At 46.1% G+C, this 22412-nt stretch overlaps 1 protein-coding gene across 2 annotated transcripts in view; it reads left to right on the top strand.

Annotated features, from left to right (window-relative positions):
• The window catches only part of LOC140399083 (neural proliferation differentiation and control protein 1-like), a 271068-nt gene that overhangs the window by 185758 nt on the left and 62898 nt on the right, over window positions 1–22412 (top strand). Inside the window, exon 1 of one of the 2 annotated variants that reach the window (XM_072488209.1) lies at window positions 14584–14779. The exons of the other annotated variant lie outside the window; for it this stretch is intronic. Coding sequence (XP_072344310.1) covers window positions 14683–14779 — 97 coding nt within the window. The 5' untranslated portion in view covers window positions 14584–14682. Of the gene's footprint in view, window positions 1–14583; window positions 14780–22412 lie in introns of those variants that run through there. 2 annotated transcript variants of the gene reach the window in all.

Below are 22412 nucleotides of genomic sequence, written 5' to 3' on the forward strand. Positions count from 1 at the left end.
ACATTGGACCGGATATGATGCCTAGTCAACACCGGATATGGCGCTTAGTCACGCCCTATGGGCGAAACCCATGCAGACACTGGGAGAATGTGCAAACTCCACGGACAGTGACCCAGAGCTGGAATCGAACCTGGGACCTCGGCGCCGTGAGGCACAAGTGCTAACCACTGGGCAACCGTGCTGCTCTCGAGGGATAAATATTCAACAGATCACCAGGAGAACTCCCCTGACCCCCGTGGAAATAATGTGTGTGGGACATATTGTGGAAATTCAGAGCGAGAGAAAGAAAGGAAAGATAACCAACTCGAGGACTCCTGCCTGGAGAGCAAGAGAAGCAGTAATAAGGACTTTTTAGGAATTTGGCTCAATATGTTGTCATGTGAGAGTACCCTTTAAGAAATGGGTGTTTAAGAAATCTACCTTTAAGAAATGGAGCTGCTCGTGTTACTGGAGTGATGTCAGAGTGTGGGTGGAGCTGAGCTCCACTTCTGCTTTTTAGTTTCTGTTTGAGAAAGCTTAGGTGTGTCTGAGCTGCACTGCTGTTGACCTCTGCCATGAAGGACTATCTCTTAATCATTTGGTGAATTCAGAAGAATTATAAATGTTTTCAGTCTTGAATGTAAACCCTAATGTGCTCCTGTTTGAAGGTTTGTTAAGTCTTGGATGTTAAAAGGACGGCATACAGATTACTTAGTGTTGTATTCTTTGGGGGTGTATTTGATTTACTGGTTGCTAAGATATTCATTGTTTGTTTTAAAAGGGTTAACTTTAGTTCATAGAATAAACATTGTTTTGTTTTAAAAACCACTAGTCCATTTTCTGCTGTACCATACCTGTGGAGTGGGCCGTGTGCTCCCCATACCACAATCTATTAAAAGTTGTGGGTCAGGTGAACTCCATGATACACTTTGGGGTTCTCTAAACCCTGGCCCATAACAATGAAACTGCAATCCTCATTAAACTTTGCTCTCTGTCACACCTGATTCCCTGCTCTTTGGGATTAACAGAAGCCAGCCTGGTCCTCCCCCTCATCTTCCTTTCCCTGTCCTGGCTGGGTCCAGCTCAGCAGATAAATCAGCATAACTTGAAGTTACCCCATTTTCCCCCATCCCAGGATCCAAAATCCAGAACATCCCTGTATCTGTTACACATCCACTCTCAAGCTTCCTAGTTATAGGGTCCGGTACATATATCTGTTTCATAAAACTACGTTTTTGTAGGAGACTAAATCCTTGTAGGAGAATCTAAGGTCATCATTTTTTAAAATTTAAAATACCCAATTTTTTATTTCCAATTAAGGGGCAATTTAGCATGGCCAATCCATATACACTGCACCCCTTTGGGTTGTTAGGGTGAGACTCACGCAGACACTGGGCGAATGTGCCAACTCCACATGGACAGTGACCAGGGGCTGGATTGAACCTGGGTCCTCAGCGTTATGAGGCAGCAGTGCTAACCATTGTGCCACCATGCCGCCCATTATCATGCTTTTTACATTGCACTGTAAATCGGTGCGAATAATAAACAAGTTGATAGAAAGCCACCAGTTTCCCCAATGTTTTAACATAAGCCCCCTGATGTCTGCGCCAATAAGTACACTGCATGATATACTGAATCATACAGGCTGGGAATATCTCTGAATCAGTGATGAGTAAAATCGTATGTGTACAGATTTGGGATGTTACAGCTCGTCTTTGTGTTCTCAAATTGAGGAGTAGCGAAGGGGGAATAGTCTAGTGTTTCCTTCAGCTGATTGCTGGAAAATGAATATCGGATAAGCACATGATGATTTTATTTTTTTTCCAATTAAGGGGCAATTTAGCATGGCCAATCCCTGCACATCTTTGGGTTGTTAGGGTGAGACCCACGCAGATACTGGCCGAATGTGCATACTCCACACGGACAGTGACCCGGGGCCGGGTTGAACCTGGGTCCTCAGTGCTGTGAGGCAGCAGTGCTAACCACTGCACCACTGCTGCTCCCTTAAGCGCACAATGATGCTGTCCGGCTCAACCCCACTCCCCTTTCTTTTACCTCCGAGTGAGTTTCCTGAAACTCGGTCAACGTTCATGTAAATATGGGGTGTTCTTTTCCAGAAAGCCAGGTGGTGAAGAAAAGAGCTGGAACCAATCATCATACACTTTCCTAATCTCCATTTACAGAGATGCACCTTACATTCACCTCCTAACCCAATAACCAGTTTCAGTCCGTTCCTACTTGCAAGAGAAAAAGTGAATTCTTTTTTTTAAAATATTTTTTATTCTCCTTTTTCACATTTTGTCCCAAATCTACACCCACCAACAATAAACAATAATCAGTAACAAATATGTCAATCCCCATATCAATAACAACGATCCCATCCTCCCACCAAACCCCAAACATTAGCCCGCATGTTTACATAACAAATGACAAAAAAGAATCAGGAATCACCCATAGTCACCGTTAATACACACAGCCCCCCTCCCCCCCCCCCCTCCCTCTAACCCATCCCCCCACAACTAATGTTCGATGTAATCCAGTTCTTGAAAGTGCATAATGAATAATGCCCATGAATTGTAGAAACCCTCCATCCTTCCCCCCCAGTTCAAACTTAACCTTCTCAAGAGTCAAGAATTCCAACCGGTCCTCCCGCCATGCCAGGGCACAGGGTGGAGTCACTGCTCTCCATCCCAACAGGATCCGTATAGAGCGATCAACGAGGTGAAGGCTACAATATCTGCCTCTGCACCCGTTTCCAACCCTGGCTGGTCCGACACCCCGAATATGGCCTCCCGGGGACCCAGGTCCAGTTTCACATGCACCACCTTGGAAATTACCCTAAAAACCTCCTTCCAGTAATCCTCTAGCTTTGGACGGGACCAAAACATATGAACATGATTAGCGGGCACCAGGCTGGTTCCACCAGGAAGCTCTGTATCTCCTTTCTGGCAAAATCTCGAACCTGCATGTATCTAAACACCCCCCCCCCCCCCCCCCCCCCGCTCCAGCTCATACTTCACTTCCAGCTCCTTCAGTCCTGCAAACCAACCCCTGAGAAACAAATCATTTAGTGTCTTAATCCCTTTCTCCTCCCATTTCCGAAAATTTCCATCCCACCTCCCTGGCTCAAGTCTGTGGTTCCCCCGAATCGGCATTTCCCTTGACCCTGCCCCAACCCGAAGTGTTGGCGAAACTGCCTCCAAATTCTCAATGAAGCTATTATTACGGACTCCCTGAGTATTTCCCCGGCGCTATCGGGAGCGGCGGTGTTGCTAGTGCTTTCAATCCCGACCCCCAGCTCAAACTCTCCTCCATTTTGGTCCACTGGGAATCAACCCCTCTGACCCAGCTCCGCACCTTCTCCACGCAGGGGGTTTGTGTCTTCAGAACAAGGGAATTCTGATAAAGCCCACCACCCACAGTTAGTTGAACACAGTTTTTGAAACAGTTTTGTGTTTAATTCTGGATTTTTTGCTGGCACATGCTTCTTAAATAAAGGGAGTGAGTCTTGATATTGGTTACCCCAACAGTTCAACATGTGAGTAACTGAACCATTCAATCCAGAAAGGCTTGTATGCTGAGCTAGCCACCTAACAATATTTACTTCACTTTGACAGGTGTGTTAGGGAGTAGAAAGTCAGCCTGCTTGTCAAGTGGTCCCTGTGGAAAATGCAAGTGTACAAATCGTGTAAAGACAGGATTGGGATCAGACCGGATTGGGATCAGTCACGATCAACTTCCCCTTGCTCATCAGTGGTTCAGTTGCATACACTGTTTGGACTCGCATGAATGAAGGGTACTTGGAAGAACATCCAGAAACCAATTCACACTTTTGTATTCTTCGACACTGCTTTCAGGGAGATAATTTATTAAAAATGAAATCCAATGTCTGATTGGCTCAAACATCCCAACACATGAAGTTCTCGATCTGAATGGGTTGACTAGGAATACTGATTTTTCCTCCAAACTTCCCATTTTTTTCTCCTCTTTTCAATATGAGATTTATTGTGGCACCCTGGTGACCAAACAAAGACATTGGAGGCCATCACTGGAGAATGAGATTCTTTTTTAATATTGTTATTCAAAATGTTTTGTTTATAACATAATATTCAACCATTCAAGCAAACTTTATTACAAAAACAGAATATCCCCCAACACAATCTCAGAAACCCAGCTTCCTACCAAGATGAATTCCCCCCCCCCCCCCCCCACCCCCCACCCGCCTTGCCCCAGCATTCCCCTGCCTCAAAGAAAGCCTGAACAACCCTACCCCCCTCCAACGGCTGACAGTAACCAGCTCCTTCAAGGTAATGAACGGCTGCCACCTTGCGTAAAACCCATCCACCAACCCTCTCTTAGCATATTTTATCTTCTCCATGTGCAGAAAATCCACCAGGTCCCCGAACCAAGCTGAAGCCTTGTTTGGCGGCAGGGACCTCGATCCGAGCAATAATCGTCTCTGGGTATTAGTGAAGGCCAAGACAACTGCAGCAAGTCCGAACCTCCAAAGATGGCCACCATCGGGTACGGTTTTAACCTTAACACCTAGAATCCCTGACTTTGTTTTGAAAAGGGAGACGCAAAAGTCAACTCGAGCCTGGGGGGAGACTGAAATAGTGCATATGGCTTGTCGGCCCCTTAGAACATCTCACATCTATCCTCAACCCCTGAGAAGAACCCACTGATACCCACCCTCAATTACGCCCTATGCACTCCTTTAAACTGTATCAAACTTAAACCTCACACAAGACGAGATGCAGTTGACCCTAAGAAGAGCTTCACTCCCAACACCCCCTCCCTTGTGAAACCACCCCCCACTTTTTCCTCCCACTTCCACTTTACTTCTTCTAAAGAAGCTTGCTCTGTCACCGAACATCTGTTCATAAATGTCTGAGATTCTTCCTTACCCTAGCTCATCCAAAGACAGAACCCTATCCAAAAGGGAAAGCACTTACACCTTTTAAATAGGTGTATCATAAAGGGGAAATGAAGGAAGCTCCTTGCACACAAAATCTCTCCCCTGAAGTTGTCAAAATACATTCCCTCTCAGAAGCTGGAACTACTCTGAAATCTCTTCTAGCCCAGCAAACCTACCCTTCAAAAACAAGTCTCTAAACCTCTCTAACCCCTCCCTCTCCTATGCCATGAACGTTGAATCTACACCAGATGGCACAAACCTATGATTCCTAAAGATTGACGCCAATAGCAACATAGAGCCTAATTTAAAATGCTGCCTGAATTGGTTCCAAATTCTGAAAAAGGCTACTCCCACATGGCCTGATGATTATCTTACCAGAGAGAACGGGAGAGGAGAGGCAACGAGCCCTCCAGCTCTATCGTATACATCCGCCCCCATAACGAGTCCAGACCCTTAAACCAACCCTGTACCTTATCAATATTCGCTGCCCAATAATAACACAGCAGGTTGGGTACAACAGCTTTCCCCCCCCCCTCCTCCCCCTCCCCCAAACACCGACTCTCTATCTCTCTAAGAAAAAGCCCCATGAACCCGAGGGGTCTTGCCCACTCAAAGAAAAGCAGATATCAACTTACTGACCCTACCAAAGAAAGCTTTAGAAAGAGAGACTGGGAAACACTGCAACAAAAACAAAAACCTTGAAAGAATATTTATTTTCACCACCTGGAGTCTTCCGCCAAATTCAAAGAAAGGGCATCCCACCTCTTCAAATCAGCCTCACCCCATCAACCAGACTGGCCAAATTAAGTTTATGGAGTGAGGCTGAATCATGAACCACCCGAATTCTCAAATACTAATCCTGGCTGGGCAAAATGGTAGCCACCCTCCTCCTGGGTTTTTCCAGGAAAAATTCACTTTTTTAAAAAAAAATTAGAATGCCCAATTATTTATTTCTCCAATTAAGGGTCAATTTAGAGTGGCCAATCCACCTAGCCTCCGCATCTATGGATTGCGGGGGTGAAACACACGCAGACATGTGGAGAATGTGCAAACTCCACATGGACAGCGACCTAGGGCCAGGGTTCGAACCTGGGACCTCAGCGCCGCAGTCCCAGTGCTTACCACTGGGCCACATGCCACCCTGAAAAATTCACTCTTGCCCAGGTTTTTTTTTTAATTTTAAATTTAGAATGTTTATTTTTTCCAAATAAGGGGCAATTTAGCATGGCCAATCCACCTAGCCTGCCTATCTTTGGGTTGTGGGGGCGAAACCCACGCAAACACTGGGAGAATGTGTAAACTCCACACGGACAGTGACCCAGAGCCGGGAACGAACCTGGGACCTCAGTGCTGTGAGGCAACAGGGCTAACCCACTGCGCCACCGTGCTGCCCTCTCTTGCCCAGGTTTAACTTCTACCCAGAGAAGGAACCAAACTTTCTGAGCACCTCCGTTATCTCCTCCGCATTGGAGAGAGGATCCATAATGTACAACAACAAATCATTCACGTATAGGGACACCCTATGCTCTTTCCCCCTCCAATTGGAAGACGATCTAAGCGCAATAGCCAACAGCTCAATTGCTAAAGCAAACAGCAACGGGGATAATGGACACTCCTGCCACGTACCCTTGTTCAATTGTAAGTACCCCGAGCTCAGGCCATTGGTACAAACATTCTCAGTCGCAGCTCTCAGACATTCTCAGTCCCTCAACCCGATCAAAAGCCTGCTCCACGTTCATCGAGATAATCAACTCTGCTCGGTCACTGCGGAAGGCAACAGCACCACATTCAAGAGTCTCCTAATGTTGGCTGACAACTGCTGGCCCGCAACAAATCCTGTCTGCTCTTCCAAAACCACCCCCAACAGGCAAGGCTCCAAACAGGTTGCCAGCATCTTGGCTCACAGTTCAGCATCAACATTTAACAGAGAAATAGATCGGTACCACCCACACTCTTGTGGGATCCTTCTCCTTTTCAAGATCAAGGAGATCAATTCCTGCATGGCTGGCAGCACCCCTGAGACACAGAATCGTTAAACGTATTCAACAGAAATGGAGCCAGCAGCCCAGCAAACTGTTTATGAAACTCCACAGGGAAATCCATCTGCACCCAATGCTTTACCCATCTGCGTTAAATGCAGTTCAAAATCTCCTGTTCAATCGGCGCCTCCTGCCTTCTATCCCGACCACTGCCGGAAAGGTCAACCCATCTAATAATTATACCATTGTTCATTCCAGGCTCAGAATTCTACAGCCCACAGTAAAAGGTCTCAAAAGGGAAGCACGGCACACTGGTTAGCACTGCAGTCTCACAGCGCCGAGGTCCCAGGCTCGATCCCGGCTCTGGGTCACTGTCTGTGTGGAGTTTGCACATTCTCCCCGAGTTTGCGTGGATTTCGCTCCCACAACCCAAAAGATGTGCAGGGTAGGTGGATTGGCCACGCTAAATTGCCCCTTAATTGGAAAAATGAATTGGGTACTCTAAATTTTTTAATTTTTTAAAAAAGGTCTCAAACACCTCATTGACCTTCCCTAGGGCATAAACAAACCCACCAGCCGAGTCCCTGATCTGGATTATCTCCTGGGAGGCAGCCTTAGCTGCTGAGCTAACAAGCGGCTGGCCTTCTCACCATACTTAAACCCCATCCCCACCCCCACAGGTAACCAGCTGTACCCATCTCTCCCACTCCACTCCCATTAAGTACAAACCTGCTGGCAGGGTGACCCCCGCCTAGGGTTTTAAAAAAAATATTTAACACTATGGAGCCATAAGGACACTTGAGAGTATAGATGGGTGGGCTATCCCATCAGGACGTCAGGGCAGAGTTCGCAACAAGGCACGCAGCATTTAATATGACCCCCCCCCCCAACCCATACCCAACTTTAATCTCAAACATTCGAGGAATAAAACAGAAAACCACAACCAAATCCCCCCCTCTAGTTCCAACAACACATTAAACAACCACCAAATGCACCCAGAAACAACCCCCACCTGCAAACCCCATAACAACGCACCCTCCCCCACTTTACAACCATGCTACACAAAAATGTAAAATCCAGAAGAACTCAAGAATGTCCAAACAAGGATTTTAATCATGAAATCCTTCAGTTTCCCCCCCAATCTGTGTTTATTAACAAAGTAATTTGTTTCCTCCAGCGCGTCAAGATAATAATCTGTCTCTGAAAGTAACACTAAGACAAGCGGGTACATCATCTCAAAACACACATTACTCCTGTAGAGGGCCACCTTGGCCATATTAAATGCTGTGTGCCTTGTTGCGAACTCTGCCCTGACATCCTGATGGGATAGCCCACCCATCTATACTCTCGAGTGTCCTTCGTCCATCTCGGGGCCCGCTCCTTATCCAGGTACCTGTGGAATCAGACAAATTCCCCCGTGGTTGCTCCCTTGATCTGGGCTTCTGTCTCAGCGATGGAGGGGTCAAAAGGACCCCTTCCTCCACCAGCTTCCCAAACACCTTAGAAACAGTAGCGCTTGTGCCTTCCAGGCCCAACAATCCTTAAATTCTGTCATCTGAAGCAATTTTCCAGATCATCAAATTTGGCCTTTAACACCTTTGCTCCTCTGCCAACAATGCCATTTCTGCCTCCACAGAGGCAATCTGATGACTATGATCGTTAAGTGCCTCCACCACCTCCTTGCTCGTCGTCCCCGGTATCTCCATCCACTGATCCAACCTGTGCAATCGCCTTGATCAGAATCTCTGCAACCGTTTGTCATGTTTGTCATCCTAAAAATCACACTTCAAACGGGCAAAAAGGGCCAAAATCCAAATCCCCAGGCAGGAATCACCTAGTGTGCAACTGCTCACCTCAGCCACCACCGGATGTCAGAATCCGACTCTAAACCTACCCAGGCACTCCTTTCATGGGCCTCTGGGTGGCCAGGAATCGCATTTACTACATTACTACTTTCCCTGAGTGAGTTCCATACATAGGGTTTCAGCCTTCTGAACTATATAGACTAGTGATGAAGTTACCTAAAGGAGCAATTGGGTGGGAAAGAATAAAAATCTGATTATTTCAGTGTGTCAGTGGTTAACACTGCTGCCACAGTGTCAGGGACCCATGTTCAATTCTGAACCAGGTCTGTGGTGTCTCCCTGTGGCTGCATGAGTTTCCTCCGGGTGCCCCAATTTCCTCCCCCAGTCCAAAGATGTGCAGGTTAGGTGGATTGGCCGTGCTAAATTTCCCATTAGTGTCCAACGGTTAGGTGAGGCTATGGGGATGGTGCAGGGGAATGGGCCTGGGTAGGGGCTCTTTCGGAGGGTCGGTGCAAACACAGTCTATGATTTTATGATTACAAATGGAGCTGGTTCATTCGTAACCTAGGAATTAGAGGCATTTGAACTGCTGGTCTGATAATTGCCATTTGAGTAATATGCCACAATAAACTGAATGTGATGCAGAAAGTAATATCAGATTACCAGTTGGGTGTGTGCATTTGTGTGAATGGCAAATAGATTAAAAGTTATGAACATTTTTGCTCGGGTTTCTGGGCAGAGAAATGGCAAATGGAGTTTAATCCGGACAAATATGAGGTAATGCATTTTGGTAGGTCTAACATAGAGGGGAAATATACCGTAAATGGCAAAACTCTTCGGAATATAGAAAGTCAAAGAGATCTGGGCCTGCAGGTCCACAGATTTTTGAAGGTGGTAAAAGAAGTGGACAAGGTAGTCAAGAAAGCATACGGATGCTTGCCTTTATTGGACGGAGCATCATGTATAAAAACTGGCAAGTCATGCTACAGTTGTATAGAACTTTGGGAAGGCCACACTTGGAATATTGCGCAAAATTCTGGTCGCCACGCTACCAGAAGGATGTGGAGGCTTTTGAGAGGGTGCAGAGGTTTATCAGGATGTTGCCTGGTCTGGAGGGTGTTAGCTATGTGGAGAGGCGGAGTTGACTTGGACTGTTTTCATCAGAACGATGGAGGTTGAGGGGTGACCTGATAGAGGCCTACAAAATTATGAGGGGAATGGATAGAGTGGTTGGTCAGGTACTCTTTCCCAGGGTGGAGGGGTCAGTCACCAGGGGGCATAGATTTAAGGTCCATGGGGCAAAGTTTTATTTTCTAAATTTAGAGTGCCAAATCATTTTTTCCAATTACGGGGAAATTTAGCGTGGCCAATCCACCTACCCTGCACATCTTTGGGTTGTGGGGGTGAAACCCACGCAAACACTGGGAGAATGTGGAAACTCCACACAGACAGTGACCCAGAACTGGGATCGAACCTGAGACCTCGGTGCCGTGTGGCAGCAGTGCTAACCGTGGTGCAAAGTTTAGAGAAGCTGTGTGAGGCAGGTTTTTTACACAGAGGGTGGTGAGTGCCTGGAAAGTGTTGCCAGGCGAGGTTGTGGAAGCAGATACATTAATGGCGTTCAAAAGGCATCTTGACAAACACATGGATAGGATGGGTTTGGAGGGATATGGTATAAGGAAGTGCGGAGGATTTTGGCAACGGTTGATGTCATGATCTGTACAGACTTGGAGGGCACAGGGCCTGTTCCTGTGCTGTATTGTTCTTTGTTCTTTGGTTGTCGAGCATTGAGATTGCAGAAGCATTACAAACTGTGTCAAACTATAGGATAACTAACATGCCAAAGTGCAATACATTCTTTATGTATCATTAACATTGGTAAATGTTCATTTCTTGTGCATGTCATTGTATTATAGTTATAAGAATTACAAATAAATTGTATATGAATATTTGCATAGGATTTGGCCACTTGGATTTGGGCCCATCTTGAGGATGTGGCAATTGGACACAAGCACTCTGCAGACAGGAAAAGTCAAAAGGATAGTCCACTCCTGGCCACACAAACTTTTTCATAGTTGAGGAGTGGCGCAATTAGAGAGGTGTGACAGTAACTTTGCCCTTGATGTGGATGTCGTGTGGCATAAGAAGACCATGGCGTAAGATGGAACATGAAAGCATAATTATGTAGGTTCTGTGGTGGATAGTATTGTGCTGAGCAACTGACAACAGCACAAAAGAAATAGTACAGTCCCAGATCCATCTCATGGGTGGCCATCAATGTCTGCCTTGCTTCATTTGCTCTCTTTTTTTTCTCTCCATGCACTCAATCTAATAGCCATGCTGAGATCAGTTTCACTAAGTGGTATTTGGATTATGCACCCAACATTGAGGACCAATGTTTATATAATATATTTTAAATGCACAACATTCCAAGGCACGCAACAACGTATCTGCAAGTGGAAAAGGCACTAAGGCAAAGTAGATGTTTCAGAGAGGTGATTAATACCTTGGGTGGGAGGGGGAACAAAATGTGGACTTTGAAAAGGAAAAAGCAATTGAAAAGTAGAGAAATTTAGATGAGGAGTTCGAGAGAATCGGGCTTGGCAGCTAAAACCTCTATTCATCACCAAAGATAAGATATTAGATGGCTTCCAGCACCTCTTAAGTGGAATCCGGAGAAAGCAGCTTACAGAGAAGAGGCATTAAAAACTGGGGGGGGGAAGAAATTACTATTGGAACTGGTGTTGACACTGGCTCAGTTGGTAGCACTCATTGCGGAGTCAGAATGGCATGATTTCACGCTCCACGCCAGAGACCTGACCATGGGACCTGGCCCACAGATGCACCATAATGCTGAGGGCATGCTGTACCATCAGAGGTACTGTCTTTCAGATGTTCCTTCGCGTAGATGCAAACGATTCCATAGCACACCGAAGGGTAGGCACTCCCATGTCCTGGTCATATTTAATCTTCAGTCAGTATTACCAATCATTTGCAATGGCTTCTCTTCCTTCTCCCACATTACCTCTGGTGTCTGCTCTCCTTGCTCCCCCCCCCTATTTTCCATCTACGTGCTGCATCTCGGCGACTTTATCTGAAGGCACAATGTTTATGGAGTGGCACGGTGGCATTGTGGTTAGCACTGGTGCCTCCCAGCTCCAGGAACCCGGGTTCAATTTCAGGCTCGGGTGACTGTGTGGAGGTTTCACTATGCGTGTCTATGTGGGTTTCCTCCGGGTCCTCCGGTTTCCTCCCACAATCCAAAGATAGCAGATTAGGTGTATTGGCCATGCTAAATATGCCCCTTAGTGTCCAAAAGGTTAGGTGGGGTTACTGGGGATCGGGTAGAGGTGTGAGCGTAAGTAGGGTGCACATTCAGTGGGTTGATGAAGACTCGATTAGCCAAATGGCCTCCTTCTGACTGTAATACTGTCATAATATACACCAGTATATCATGGTGCAGACACACACACACACACACACACTGATGGACATGCAGTGGGACCAATCAGCATACACAGCACCGCAGCCAATCACCAGTGAGAGCACACGCACTATAAAGACAGGGGACAGGAGAGTTCCCGCTCATTCTAGTAACATCCAGCTCGGAGCACAGAGCTCACAGCCTGCAACACAGACGTTCACCATGTGCTGAGTGCATCACCTGGTTAGGACTAGGCAAGAGTCAACAGTTAAAGCTGGTATTGCATTTACCCACAGTTCAAGTATGTTAACATAGTTAACCTTATAATAACAAGAGTTGCATCACTTCCAGTGTTGGTGACCTGTTTGTGATCCCGAACACCCAACACATCAAATACTACTCTATTCAAACATCCACTGATGATATCCGCTACCTCTCTCGTCTCCTCCACTATTGATAAGTTATCTGCCTGCTTACAGGGGATACAGTTCTGGATTAGCAGAAATTTCCTTCAATTAAATCTTAAGGGTTAAAAATCCCTTATCCACATGCTTGGGGCTGAGTGTGTATCAGATTTCAGAATTTTTCTGATTTTGGAATATACTGCGCATGTGCGGCATGCTCAGTGGGGGTGGGGGGTGGGGGGGGGGGGGGGGGGGAGGAGAATACGGATTTTGCATAAGGAATGCTCAACCTGTACTCCGTTCTCCGGCTAACAATTCTGTCCCTCTGTCTGAATTGAGTGAGTATATTTGCCTCTTTGGTGTCACATTTGATCTAAGATGAGCTTCCAAACTCATCTTTGTGTCATCGCTGAGGCCCCTAGATCCAGCTCCTATAATATCGGCCAGCTTCACTCCCTGTCTCAACAGACCTGCTGGAACCCTCACTCGTGTATTTCTTACCACTAGACTTGACTGTTCTATCACCCCATACTGGCTGTAATTCCAAATTCTATCCTCTGTAAACCTGAAATCAGCCAAACTGCTGCTTGCGTCTTCACTCACACAAGGTCCTGCTCATCTATCATCCCGGTGCTTGCTTCCGGTCAACATATTGGTATTAAAATTCTTATCAGATTTCGAATCCAGGGGCAGCATGGTGGTGCAGTGGGTTAGCACTGCAGCCTCACGGTGCTGAGGTCCCAGGTTCAATCCCGGCTTGGGTCACTGTCCGTGTGGCGTTTGCACATTCTCCTTGTGTTTGCGTGGGTTTTACTCCCACAACCCAAAAATAATGTGCAAGCTAGGTGGACTGGCCATGCTAAATTGCCCCTTAATTGGAAAAAATGAATTGGGTACTGTAAATTTAAAAAATAAAAAACAACTTTTTTTTTAAAAGATTTTGAATCCATCCGTGGCCTTGTTCCTCTATTTCTTTCATATGACAGACAGTGACTGCACTCGAGAAACAATTAATTATCTGTGAATGCAATGCGATGCCATGCCGATATGAAATGTAAATGCAGGCTTTTTCTTTCCTTAACCAGAGATTCTTTAGGTGCATTTAGACTGCAACTATATCGTCATTGTGAACTAGTTCTGTTTAACATGTATGGGAGCTGACCTGTCGACAAGAGTGAGAGCACAAGCAAAATACAACTCTGGGTGTCAATCTGATAGAAAAGCAGAAAATGCTGCAAAACATTCAGCGGGTCAGGTTGCATCTGTTGAGAGAAAAGGACTTATGGGGAGCATGGTAGCTCAGTGGTTAGCACTGTGGCTTCAAGCGCCAGTGTCCCAGGTTCGATTCCTGGCTTGGTCACTGTCTGTGCAGAGTCTGCACGTTCTCTCCCGTGTCTGCGTAGGTTTCTTCCGGGCGCTCCGGTTTCCTCCCACAAGTCCCAGAAGACGTGCTTTAGGTAATTTGGACATTCTGAATTCTCCCATCGTGTACCCAAACAGGCTCCAGAATGTGGGCTTTCACAGAAATTAATTGCAGTGTTAATGTAAGCCTAATTGTGACAATAAAGATTATTATTATTATTACTTGGGTTTATTGTTAATGGCCTTGCATGGGATAGACCATCTGGTACTAGCAGTCTCTCTCTACTTTGCCGGTAATCTAGGCATGTTTTAACAAACTGCACAAATTAACAAACTGCACAATTTATCAGTGTAAAGGTAGAATCTCATCAATTCTAAATTTGCAATGGAAATGCATCTTGTAAATATATTTGACAGAATATTAGTCTTAGAATTACTAACAATGTGACACAGCTCTATTTGAAGCACATTGCTCTTTAAGGGATAACCCAAAGCGGAAATGTAAAGCTGAATATTGATGCTGGTCACTTCTGTACGTGCTGAGTTACAAACAGCTGTCATTTTCCGTGTGCTTTCTGCAACATCACAGCCAATGCAATTTCTCGGGGCAATATTTCATTGGATATTTCCTATTGGCTGGAGGGGAGCAGGCTAGTGTTCACATCCCACATTGCCGAAGCCTTTCAGATACAAGACGCTCAGCCAGCAGTACAGCATCCCCAGTGCCTTCATCCTACCTCTGCTTTCTGCAAAAAAACTAGCCTACTCGTTCTTTATTCTGTGTTTAACGTATTTGATTTTGTACACAAGAATGAATCTACAAATAATTCTGCTCCCAAAGTGCCTTTTTGTTTTGATTACAATGAGTGTCAGCTCCCCTTTGAGGAGGGACTATGGTCACTGGAAAGGTAAGAGTTGGTTTTAACCCTTTATCCATTCTCATGTTTGTATAAAACTCATTGTTTCAGTATCATGGATTTGGGTTAGTGAAAGGAGCGGCTTTATTCAGATTTTGTCTTTTGATATTTTGCAGAAGTAAAATTATTCTGCCCCTTAAATTGGATTTGTGTTCCCCTCTATTAAGGATAAAATCTATGGAATAGCTCACACTGTGTCCATAGCAACATCTTCAACGTCACCTGCAGCTAATTATACAAAAGCAACAGCTGAATCCTGTCCGGTTTTATGTCAGAATGTCATTGAACTTTGTTTTTTCATCTTATTTTCTTGGTCGGTGTAGGAGGCTCAAACGTAAGAACAATGAACGAATAATATGTCCTTAAGACCGTAAAGATCCAGCAAGTGACTGGATAGCAATTGGGAGGCATATATAGATCTGCTTTTTTCTTTAGCCCACTCTTGTCCGATTGTTAATTTGAGCCTTCCAGGCTCAGATCTGTATGCTTCAGCTGCTTTACCTTGAGGGCATATTTCCAAATATCAATTAAGACCATTGCCGATTGAGAAATCCAAGTGAAAAAATAAACTGAACAAAGGAGATTGGTTTGATATGCAAACCCCTCAGTTGGATTACCGTCTTCTAATTTGATCTCAGGGAAACTAGGATACTCTTATCAGTCGCATGTATCAATTTTTTTTTTTCAAACTGTCCAATTCTAAGTTAGTTTCCAAATGTAACAGTCGCTCACAAACTGTAGTTTTCATTTAGAAGGAGTGACTCCCACATAATCTGCAATCCAACCGCTTCCTGTTGTAAATGTATATTGGATTAAGCAAACCCGAAGTGCCAGTATTTGTGCTGTGTCTGCTTTGGAAATTCCCGCCAGAGCGAAGAGCTGACAACATTCGGTACCTAAGTTTTATTTTTTGAAAAATATTTTTTTATTCTCCATTTTCACATTTTCTTCAAAATTTACCCCCCCCCACCAACAAACAGTAAACGGTAACGAATACAATGTCAATCCCCCTACCAACAACAACGATCCCATCCTCCCACCACCCCAAACAACTGCCCACCTGACAATATAAGCATCAAATAAAACTAAACCGCCCAAGGAGGAAAAAAGAAAAAGGAATCCGGAATCGCCCCTGGTCACCGTTGACACATATAGTCCACCCCCAACCCCCCTCCCCCTAATATTCAATGCCATCCAATCCCCAGAAGAGTACTGTGAATGGCGCCCATGAATTGTAGACACCCCGCCCCTCCCAGACTCCTCCCCTCCACTTCCTCTTGTAAACTCCTCCCCCCAAACTTGGTTCCTTCCCCCAACTTTTCACCCCGGCTAGACTCACCGTAACCTGTTCTACCAGGCTCTGACGACCGCAGCCCCTCCCCCCACCTCACTCCCATTCACTGGCCGGCTTAAACCGGCCAGCGTGGGGGCCCCCGCCCGGATCTCCTTCCCCCTTGCCCAGTCCCAGATAAACCAAGAAATCCCCTTTAGCACACAATCCCAGCATACACACCCAAGCCCCAAAGAACCATCATTGCAAGTAAAAGTCCCAACTCTTCCCTTGGTCCAACTATACAGCATCGACTCATTTAGTACATACACCAACACGTAGTGAAAAAATAAAGTTACATGAAGCTACATCGGTACACGACCCACTCTCAGTCCCATTTCTCAATTCTGCCACAGTCCTTCTGCCTTCGCAAACTCCTCCGCCGCTTCCGCCATCCCAAAATAAAAGTCCTTGGATTTGTAGGTCACCCTCAACTTAGCTGGATATACGATGCCGCACTGCACCTTGCTGATGTAAAGTGCCTTCTTCACCCGGCTGAAGGCAGCCCGCTTCCTCGCCAGCTCCACCGTAAAGTCCTGGTATACCAGCTTCAGCCCACTGCACCACTCGCTTCTGCTTTGCCCAGCACAGGACCTTCTCCTTCAAGCTGTACCTACGGAAACACACAGTTACTACTCTTGGCGGCTCACTCGTCTTTGGTATAGGCCTCCACGACCGATGAGCCCGATCCAGTTCATATCGAGAGGGATCGTCCCCCTTCCCCAATAGCTCTGCCAACATCGTGATAAAATACTCCGTCGGCCTCGGGCCTTCTACCCCTTCGGGCAGACCCACGATCCTCCGATTCTGCCGCCTGGATCTGTTTTCCAGGTCTTCCATTTTGGCTCGCAGACCCTTGTTGGTCTCTGTCACCCTCCGCAACTCCTTCCCCATCGAGGTGAGTTGATCACTGTGCTGCGATAATACCTCTTCCACTTCCTTCAGTGTCTCACCTTGCTCCTGCACCTCCGCCGCTGCACTTGATACCGCCGCCCTCACTGGGGCAATCACCTCCTCCACCAGCACTTTCAATACCGCCCCCATCTCCTTCTTCATCGCTTCCATGTGCTTTGTGAACTGTTTTTCAAGTTCCACAACCATCATTTTAGTCATTCCTTCTGCTGTGAGCGATGCGGCCTCCCCTGGTGCTCCAGCCTCCGCTTTCCTTACAGTTCCTGCGTTGTCTTTTCCACTCACCGACGGACTTTCATTAACCCCCTTTTTCACGGTCGTTTTTTTCCCAAGCTTGGACGTTTCTCCTCCCTGTGCCTTCTTACAGCTTTTTCAGCCTCTGTTGCCCCTGGGACCGGGCGTTAAAACCCCAAAATTTCTATTCTCGAGCAGGAGCCCTCCAGTGTGCGGCTGCCTCACGCCCGCCGTCACCGGAAGTCCAGTACCAAAGTTCACATGTCCTCTTAATGATGCTTGCTGGACAACCAGGAATTGGGTTGGCACTGAAGAGAATTAATTTCACTTGGCAGACTCAATCACCAAGAGAAAACCGTTTCATGTTCTGGATTCAAAAATGCAAATTAAGAGGAAAGGGTAAGTGTTCGAATACACTCACCTCAGTCTAGGACCGAGTAGAATTTTCTCTTTCTGAATGAAAGCTGTTGTCGGTGAGTGATGTTTGTATTTGCAAACTGACCGGGTATGTAAGTGATAAATTACTGTCGGATGACAATGTTGTCACTATTTTTTTAAAATTTAATGTGCCCAATTCTCTCTCTTTCCCAATTAAGGGGCAATTTACTGCAGGCTATCCACCTACCATGCAAATCTTTGGGTTTTAGGGTTGAGACCCACACAGACACGGGGAGAATGTGTAAACTACACACGGATCGATCACGGGTCCTTGGCATAGTGAGGCAGCGGTGCCGCCCTAATGGTGTCACTATTGTGAGACTTGGTGGCTACTTGGATTTGATTTATACCGAGGTACATTGAAAAGTATTGTTCTACGTGCAGTCCAGACAGATCGTTCCATATATGAAAAAAAATAAGACATACATAGATACACAATGTAAATACATAGGCACAGGCATCGGGTGAAGAATACGGAGGGTAGTAATACTCAGTAGTACTACTTTAAGGCATGATGCAAGAATTGGGAAAATAATTAATGTATGTAATTGATAGAGTTTTCCTGGGAGTAAATTAGAAGACAGTAATCCAAATGAGTAGTTCGCATAACATCAAGCCACATCTGCCTCACCTTTCACTTGCCAATTGCCAATCTCCAATTGGTTATGGTCTTAAATTAATTTGCAGTGATTGGAGGTGTATTATATTCTTTGCCAACTTTCATTCGCCTTTTCCTTTGATTCCTGTACTACAATCCCATGGCTGTTGACGACTCAATGGTTCCTCCCCTAAATGGAGAATTGAATGCAAGTTGACTTTTGAGATGATGGAAATTTACAGTCAAATCCTGCCTATCCTCTCTTCCATCCTCACCTGATCTATGCGCTTTCAGCAGGTGACTGAATAGCAATTGGGAGGAAAGACCGAGGCTGCCTTTTTAGCCCACTCTGGTCCAAGGGTGCTGAGACCAATTATAATGGATCCCACTGCATTCCAGGCTAAGATCAGCAAAAACACTTGGGAGTAGGATCCTTCTGATCTCTGTGGTTCAGTTCTTGAGAACATACTTTCAAATATCCTTCTGGTCAACCAATTTACTGTGGTCGGTCAGGAAAACCCACCTCTGTTTCTAATATTTTAAAAAAATTTAGAGTGCCCAATTATTTTTTCCAATTAAGGGGCAATTTAGCGTGGCCAATCCACCTATCCTGCATATTTTTGAGTTGTGGGGGTGAAACCAACGCAAACACTGGGAGAACGTGCAAAATCCACACAGACAGTGACCCAGGGCCGGAATTCGAACATGGGTCCTCAGCACCTTAGGCAGCAATGCCAACCACTGGTGCCACCGTGCTGCCCTCGTTTCTAATACTTATAGTGCCCTCTTCAAGCCCTCCTATAAGTAGTACTATAGTGTCTAGCTGTGAATTCTTAACAACTTTACTCCATTCCCTCCAAGCTCACTTCTCCACTTCCTGCACTACAAAATTGGACGCTGAACCTCAACCACTATGCATTATTCCCTAGAATGTTGTTACGTATCACTATTACTATTTTCTCATACTTCAAAGCTTTCTTAAAAACCTAACTCTTTGATTCTTACCTTCAGTCTTTTATAGCTGCTCCAAACTCTTCTTATGTTCATTGGCCATTTCTTTCTACTTTTTCAACCAAGGGAGTCCTGGAATGTCAGAGATTCTGGGTTTTTTTTTATTTAAAGTACCCATTTTCTTTCCAATTAAGGGGCAATCTAGCCCCTTAACTCACCTCCGCTCTTCACACAAGTGAGCATCCTAGAGACCAAGCCAGCGACCCTGCACATCTTTGGGTTGTGGGAATGAGACTCATGCAGACACAGGGAGAATGTGCAAACTCCACACAGTCAGTGACCCGGGGCTGGGATCGAACCTGGGTCCTTGGTGCGTGGGGCAGCAGTGCTAACTAACCACTGTGCCACACTGACTCAAATGAGATGAGTCAAACTGTGACACCCCCCCCCCCCCCCCCCCCCCCCCCCGCCCCCTCAGGATGTCATAGGTGAACCAATGGCATTAGTCAAAGATCTGGGTTTCCCATCCTGATTTTCCAGCCATTCTTCGACCAACATTAAGAACAGATTATTTGAGGGCAGCACGGTAGCGCAGTGGGTTAGCACTGCGGCCTCACGGCGCCGAGGTCCCAGGTTCGATCCCGGTTCTGGGTCACTGTCCGTGTGGAGTTTGTACATTCTCCCCGTGTTTACGTGGTTTCGCCCCCACAACCCAAATAAAATGTGCAAGCGAGGTGGATTGGCCACGCTAAATTGCCCCTTAATTGGAAAAAATGAATTTGCTACTCTAAAAAACACCTCAGTATAAAACATCTACAGCCATTGAGCCAAGGGCCTGCCTTCGGGCAGAGTACACATGAATGAATGAATCCATTAATGAACTTCCTCTTAATGATAAAACAACATTCTTGATCGCCTTGAGCCCATTGTTCTTGTATTTTCTCCTGAAATACAGTTGTTCCTGATTTATTTATGATTAATTTGGGTTATTAATTTTAGATACAATGCACATGGAGTCAGAGGATTCATTTTTTCTTGTGTATTGATCTCAGCTTGGATATTTTCCTTTTTTTATTTTTCCAATTAAGTGGTAATTTAGCGTGGCCAACCCACCTACCCTGCGCATCTTTGGGTTGTGGGGGGTGAGACCCATGCAGACATGGGGAGAATGTGCAAACTCCACATGGACAGTGACACGGGGCCGCTATAGAACATAGAACATTACAGCGCAGTACAGGCCCTTCGGCCTTCGATGTTGCGCCGACCTGTGAAACCACTCTAAAGCCCATCTACACTATTCCCTTATCGTCCATATGTCTATCCAATGACCATTTGAATGCCCTTAGTGTTGGTGAGTCCACTACTGTTGCAGGCAGGGCATTCCATGCCTTTACTACTCTCTGAGTAAAGAACCTACTTCTGACATCTGTCTTGTATCTATCTCCCCTCAACTTAAAGCTATGTCCCCTAGTGCTAGACATCACCATCCGAGGAAAAAGGCTCTCACTGTCCACCCTATCCAATCCTCTGATCATCTTGTATGCCTCAATTTAGTCACCTCTTAACCTTCACTCTAACGAAAACAGCCTCAAGTCCCTCAGCCTTTCCTCATAAGATCTTCCCTCCATACCAGGCAACATTCTGGTAAATCTCCTCTGCACCCTTTCCAATGTTTCCACATCCTTCCTATAATGCACCGACCAGAATTGCACGCAATACTCCAAATGCGGCCGCACCAGACTTTTGTACAGCTGCAACAGGACCTCATGGCTCCAAAACGCAATCCCTCTACCAATAAAAGCTAACACACCGTACGCCTTCTTAACAACCCTCTCAACCTGGGTGGCAACTTTCAGGGATCTATGTACATGGACACCGAGATCTCTCTGCTCATCCACACTGCCAAGAATCTTACCATTAGCCCAGTACTCTGTCTTCCTGTTATTCCTTCCAAAATGAATCACCTCACACTTTTCTGCATTAAACTCCATTTACCACCTCTCAGCCCAGCGCTGCAGCTTATCTATGTCCCTCTGTAACTTGTAACATCCTTCCGCACTGTCCACAACTCCACCGACTATAGTGGAATCTGCAAATTTACTCACCCATCCTTCTATGCCCTCCTCCAGGTCATTTATAAAAATGACAAATAGCAGTGGCCCCAAAACAGATCCTGTGCTACACCACTAGTAACTGGACTCCAGTCTGAACATTTCCCATCAACCACCACCCTTCGTCTTCTTCCAGCTAGCCAATTTCTGATCCAAACTGCTAAATCACCCTGAATCCCATGCCTCCGTATTTTCTGCAGTAGCCTACCATGAGGAACCTTATCAAACGCTTTACTGAAATCCATATACACCACATCAACTGCTTTACCCTCATCCACCTGTTTGGTCACCTTCTCAAAGAACTCAATAAGGTTTGTGAGGCACGACCTACCCTTCACAAAACCGTGTTGACTATCTCTAATCAAATTATTCCTTTCCAGATGATTATACATCCTATCTTTTATAAACCTTTCCAAGATTTTGCCCACAACAGAAGTAAGGCTCACTGGTCTATAGTTACCTGGGTTGTCTCTACTCCCCTTCTTGAACAAGGGGACAACATTTGCTATCCTCCAGTCTTCTGGCACTATTCCTGTAGACAAAGATGACTTAAAGATCAAAGCCAAAGGCTCAGCAATCTCCTCCCTAGCTTCCCAGAGAATCCTAGGATAAATCCCATCCGGCCCAGGGGATTTATCTATTTTCAAACTTTCCAGAACTGCTAACACCTCCTCCTTATGAACCTCAAGCCCTTCTAGTCTTGTAGCCTGGGGCGTCATTCTCCGACCCCCCCAGCGGGTCGGAGAATGGCCGTTGGCCACCGTGAATCCCGCCCCCGCCGGTTGCCGAAGTCTCCGAAGGGAGAAAAGTCGGCGGGGCGTTAATGTCGCCGCTGCCGTCGGAGAATGTCACGGGTCTGCGCAAGGCAGCCGATTTTTGGCCTGCCGATATTCTCCCTTCCGGATGGGCCGAAGTCCCGTCGACGTGATGACTGTTCACGTCGACGTAAATTAAACTTCCTTTTCATCAGCGTGACCCTGTGCTCCAGGTTCACGCCGACCAGCGTGGAGGTGAGTGACGGCCTGGGGGGCTGGCTCTGGGCAGGCGATG

Source organism: Scyliorhinus torazame, chromosome 22 (assembly GCF_047496885.1).
Source record: "Scyliorhinus torazame isolate Kashiwa2021f chromosome 22, sScyTor2.1, whole genome shotgun sequence".
Classification (NCBI taxonomy): domain Eukaryota; kingdom Metazoa; phylum Chordata; class Chondrichthyes; order Carcharhiniformes; family Scyliorhinidae; genus Scyliorhinus; species Scyliorhinus torazame.